Genomic DNA, 4,484 nt, shown 5'->3' on the forward strand with positions numbered 1-4,484 from the left:
AGAGCTCTTGTTCCCTGTAGGTGTCATTGTCTTCTGACTTGTATCCTCATGAACATTTCCACTGAAGACTTTATCTGCCACTTCTAAACCTCACTTGGTCTTTCTGGTACATTTACACACAGATATAGAAACCTAGATACATCTGCAGTTCATTGGAGCTACGTGCTTGGTATGGTGGCCGCCATATTTCCGGGGGGCACGGGCACTGGCCAATCACAGCACGTCTTTTCCAGGACTTGTCAGAATCTAGTTGTCCCGCCCCCACCTGCCTCTCATTGGCCTACTGAACGCCCCCTTCTGTGACATACGCGGAAATTTCCAGCTGCCCCCCAGAAGTGGAAGTGCGTCCACCATACACACACTTTAGAGCCAGAGGAGGCGTCTACCTTTATATGTCTATGCATTTACAGTTCAGTGTAAATGTTCAAACCTTGACTGAGGTGATGGACAGTTATGTGATGGATGTGACATGAACTCCTTAGAGATCCACCTCATACACGTGATGTCCTGGTTCTTCACTGGGTCCAGCTTCAGACCCCCCTGGTAGATCTATGTCATCATACTGGTGGTATTCTGTCTCTTCACTGGGTCCAGCTTCAGACCCTCCTGGTAGATCTATGTCATCATACTGGTGGTATTCTGTCTCTTCACTGCGTCCAGCTTCAGACCCTCCTGGTAGATCTATGTCGTCATACTGGTGGTATTCTGTCTCTTCACTGGGTCCAGCTTCAGACCTTCCTTGGAGAGGTATCTCTTCATACTGGTGGTATTCTGTCTCTTCACTGGGTCCAGCTTCAGCATCGGAACCAACAACGTTATAATAAACCATCTCAACGTTCTCCCATCCTACATTATAATAAACTGTGGTCTCCACTGCTGCTCTCCGCCCTCTGGTGGCCTGGAGAAACAGAGCAGCACACAACTTGATCTTACTGGATCAGATCAGGTTATCTTCAATACAAACAGTGTAACTACTTCATTTACATTCTGGTCTGGTATTGAATGAAGATGAATAAAGATTGAATAAAAACGTATACATTACCTTCCAGACACGATAAAGGACATAGCTTATCACCACCAACACCAGCAGCATTATGACTGTAACTTTGAGGATGTTAGATGTCAGCGGAGAAGCTGTGAGAGAAAATATTTTACAACATCAAACATCAAGTAAAGATCAACTCTCATTAAAAGTGTACTTTATGTAATTACATTTGTTATTTTTATTGTAGCCTGCTTTATGCAATTTGCTTGATTGAGTTACATATTGTGGTTTGAAAAGTCAATGTAATTCTGGTTACCTGTGACAGTGACAGAGAGGAACTGGCTCTGATAGTAGAAGTCATTTGAGTAAACATTGATGTGATAAATACAGCTGTAGTTCCCTTGGTGGGTGTGGTCTGCTACAGGAAACAGGAAGTTGGCAGAGTGATTGACAGCTGGCTGGGTGTAGTTGTGTGTTGTGTTGGATCCAGTTAAGGTGAGGTGGAAGGAGCCTGCTGGATACTGTGGCTGAATGGAGCAGCTGATAAAGAAACTGTGACCCTCCATCACCTGTGGCCCCTGATGCTGGCCCTCAGAAACCCCGTTCATGGAGGAGGAGAAGAGGGTGATGTTGGGATTAAACGGCAGATCTGTAACAAGACAGAGGTGATTGACTGAAACAACATATTTATGAACAGAGAGACAATGACAATAAGGTCAAATGAGACAAAGATCGAAATATTGTAAATAATTTAATTATAAACATCATTGTCTCTAAACAGACAGATGACTCATTGTGATTCTAAACTGAGGAAAATCTTAAACGTAAAGACTCGATTTGTAGCTCATTTATCAAGAATCATCAGTACACAAACCTAAATCACATTTCAAATCAAAAGTTACTGGTCAAATGTAATAAAAGTAGAACATGTATTTAGGTTCTCATTTATCCTAAAACTGAAGTGAATGTGCAAACAACATACATTAGGCAGGCAGGCAGGCAGGCAGGCAGGCAGGCAGGCAGTCAGACAGACAGACAGACAGACAGACAGACAGACAGACAGACAGACAGACAGACAGACAGACAGACAGACAGACAGGCAGGCAGGCAGGCAGGCAGACAGACAGACAGACAGACAGACAGACAGACAGACAGACAGACAGACAGACAGACAGACAGACAGACAGACAGACAGACAGACAGACAGATAGAAGAATGTAAATATGCCATTGAGGAAGTCACTGTTTTACCTGAACAGATCACCTCCAGTCTGGCAGTGGAATTACCAGAAACCTTTGTTCCACACTCTCTCAGTGAAGACTCAGACCCAACACAGGAAGATGAAATCCACCAAACAGGTTCACACGTAAAACCAGAATTCCACTTTCTTGAAAAAGCAGAGCCACAGTCCAGCTGTCTACACACTACAGATGATGACTTCAGGTTCCAGTCAGACCAACCATCCACTGGTCTCCACTCTCCCTGGTGTTTCATCTCCAGTATACCAATACACTCACCGATTCCTCCCACCAACCTGACATCAGCAGACTCTGTACATGGACAAGAGAGCAAACATTAAATAGGTAATATTACTTGTATTTAAAATAATAGTAATGCTATTATAATAATATAATTAATAATATAATACTAACTAGAAAAAGTGCTCCTCGGAGCACAACTCTCCGCTGTTGGGAATGTTGGGAATGTTCTATCTGTGTAAGTGCTCTATCCGTCCTGTCTGTATAAGTGTCCTATCCGTCCTGTCTGTGTACTGTAATTGTCCTATCCGTCTGTGTAAGTGTCATATCCCTCCTGTCTATATAAGTGTCCTATCTGTCCTATCTGCCAATTATGTATCAGCCATGCAGCCATTTCGTGATGGTTCCTGTCTTACCTCACTTTGACAGTGGCACAGACACTGTCAAAGTGATGCCATGTATTTATACAGTATTTCACCGTATTGTCACGTGTCACGTGAGGCTTGACCAATCGGTGTGTCATATTTAGAAAGTGAAAACAATACTCTCCTGCGGAGAGTAATAATAATAATAATAATAATAATAATAATAATATCATTAACACATTGGGTGCCAAACACGGTCTGAACCGTGTTTGCGCAGAGTAGCGGTCCGGTGCCAAACACGGTTCAGACCGTGAAATGGTCTTTTTATTGGTTTACTGTACAATAACCCCGTATGCAGATCCTCACTGAATTTGGTGCGACTACATGAAAGGGATCTCAAAAAAACACGTGATCGAAGTCATATGACCAAAAAAACCTTCAAAAAGGGGACCTGCACAACGCTTTCTCCCTGTGCGTCCAAACAATTGCTGTTTACAAGCCAGAGAGACTGAGAGAGAGAGCTGCTGTGATCGGATCGATAATAGGGAGAGACTGAGCGAGTGTGTGAGTGTGAGTTTGAGTTAGTTTAGTTAGTGTTATATAGTTGTGTTAGATTTAAATTTGAGTGAGTGAGAGAGTGATTATATAGAGATAGATTAGATTATTATAGTTAGATAGATAGATAGATTATTAGTTTGTTATATTGTATTGTGCCAAGTGAGCTATATTGTGTTAGAAAGGGCGTGGAGGAAGATTTAGTGTGGAGTAGGTAAGGTTTAGATTTAGACAGGTGAAGGAGGATATTTAGTAGGAGTATATAGTCTATTTGTGAGAGATATAGACTATAGAGTAGAGTTGGTATGTCAGGTCAGCGAGGGAGAGGCTCTAAACATCGCGGAGGCGGTCAGCTCTCCGGAGGCTCGCTGCTACAGCAGAGAACAATTCACTCATACTTCGCTCCCAGTACGAGAGGAACAGCACCACCACCACCACCAGAGCCAACGGTGGGCCCTGGTGGGTCTGTGGCCCCGAAGGACGCCGGTGATCAACACGGCGACCCCCCTCTTCGTCGTAAGGGTTTAAGGAAACGTACAAAGGTGGTGCGTCTCCCTCCTGCATCAGGGAGTGAAAATGAGTCGGAGACTGACTCATTAGACTGCTATGCCTCTGATGAGTGGGAACCACCAGCCAATGGTAAGAATACATACATTTTATCGTGTTTGTGTCGTATTTGATGGGTTATCTAGTTGATATTACGGAGAAAACTCATCATAAAGTTTCCATGGAATCGTGGACTACGGTAATAGTTGCCAGGTCTGCTTATTGTAAGCCACTATAGGCTTGTTTTTTCTGTAAAAGCTGCTTGTAAAATGGTTGCGAACTTGCGATTGTGAGCTTGTTGTTAGGCTACAATGTAGGTGAATCGTATGTCTATCAAATATAGTTTTATTGAAAGGCAATCCATGGTTGGAGTTTAGAAAGAGAACGTCGGGAAATCCGACGATCTGCAGCTTGAATTGTATTATTGTGAATGTGATTTTCACGGCTATTGTCCAGTTTTGAAGCCTTCTTGTGGCCAAATAACTATAGGCCAGATGGCACTTGAAACCTAGTTGAAAATAGCCGTGACAATATTATATAGTCACTGCTTTTGGC

At 43.1% G+C, this 4,484-nt stretch overlaps 1 protein-coding gene across 1 annotated transcript; it reads right to left on the bottom strand.

Moving 5' to 3' along the window:
* Nucleotides 1-478: 478 nt before the first annotated feature.
* LOC311041041 (uncharacterized protein) lies at nucleotides 479-2,505 on the bottom strand (the record flags this gene model as incomplete). Its single annotated transcript, XM_084051477.1, has 4 exons — nucleotides 2,236-2,505; nucleotides 1,302-1,634; nucleotides 1,043-1,134; nucleotides 479-898 (listed from the first exon to the last, which is right to left on the bottom strand). Exons 1-4 carry the CDS (start codon nucleotides 2,477-2,479, stop codon nucleotides 479-481), a joined length of 1,089 nt encoding a protein of 362 aa, XP_083907603.1. The 5' UTR covers nucleotides 2,480-2,505.
* Nucleotides 2,506-4,484: the final 1,979 nt, after the last annotated feature.

The sequence above is a fragment of the Gymnoscopelus microlampas genome (assembly GCF_963454915.1).
Source record: "Gymnoscopelus microlampas genome assembly, chromosome: 24".
Taxonomy (NCBI): domain Eukaryota; kingdom Metazoa; phylum Chordata; class Actinopteri; order Myctophiformes; family Myctophidae; genus Gymnoscopelus; species Gymnoscopelus microlampas.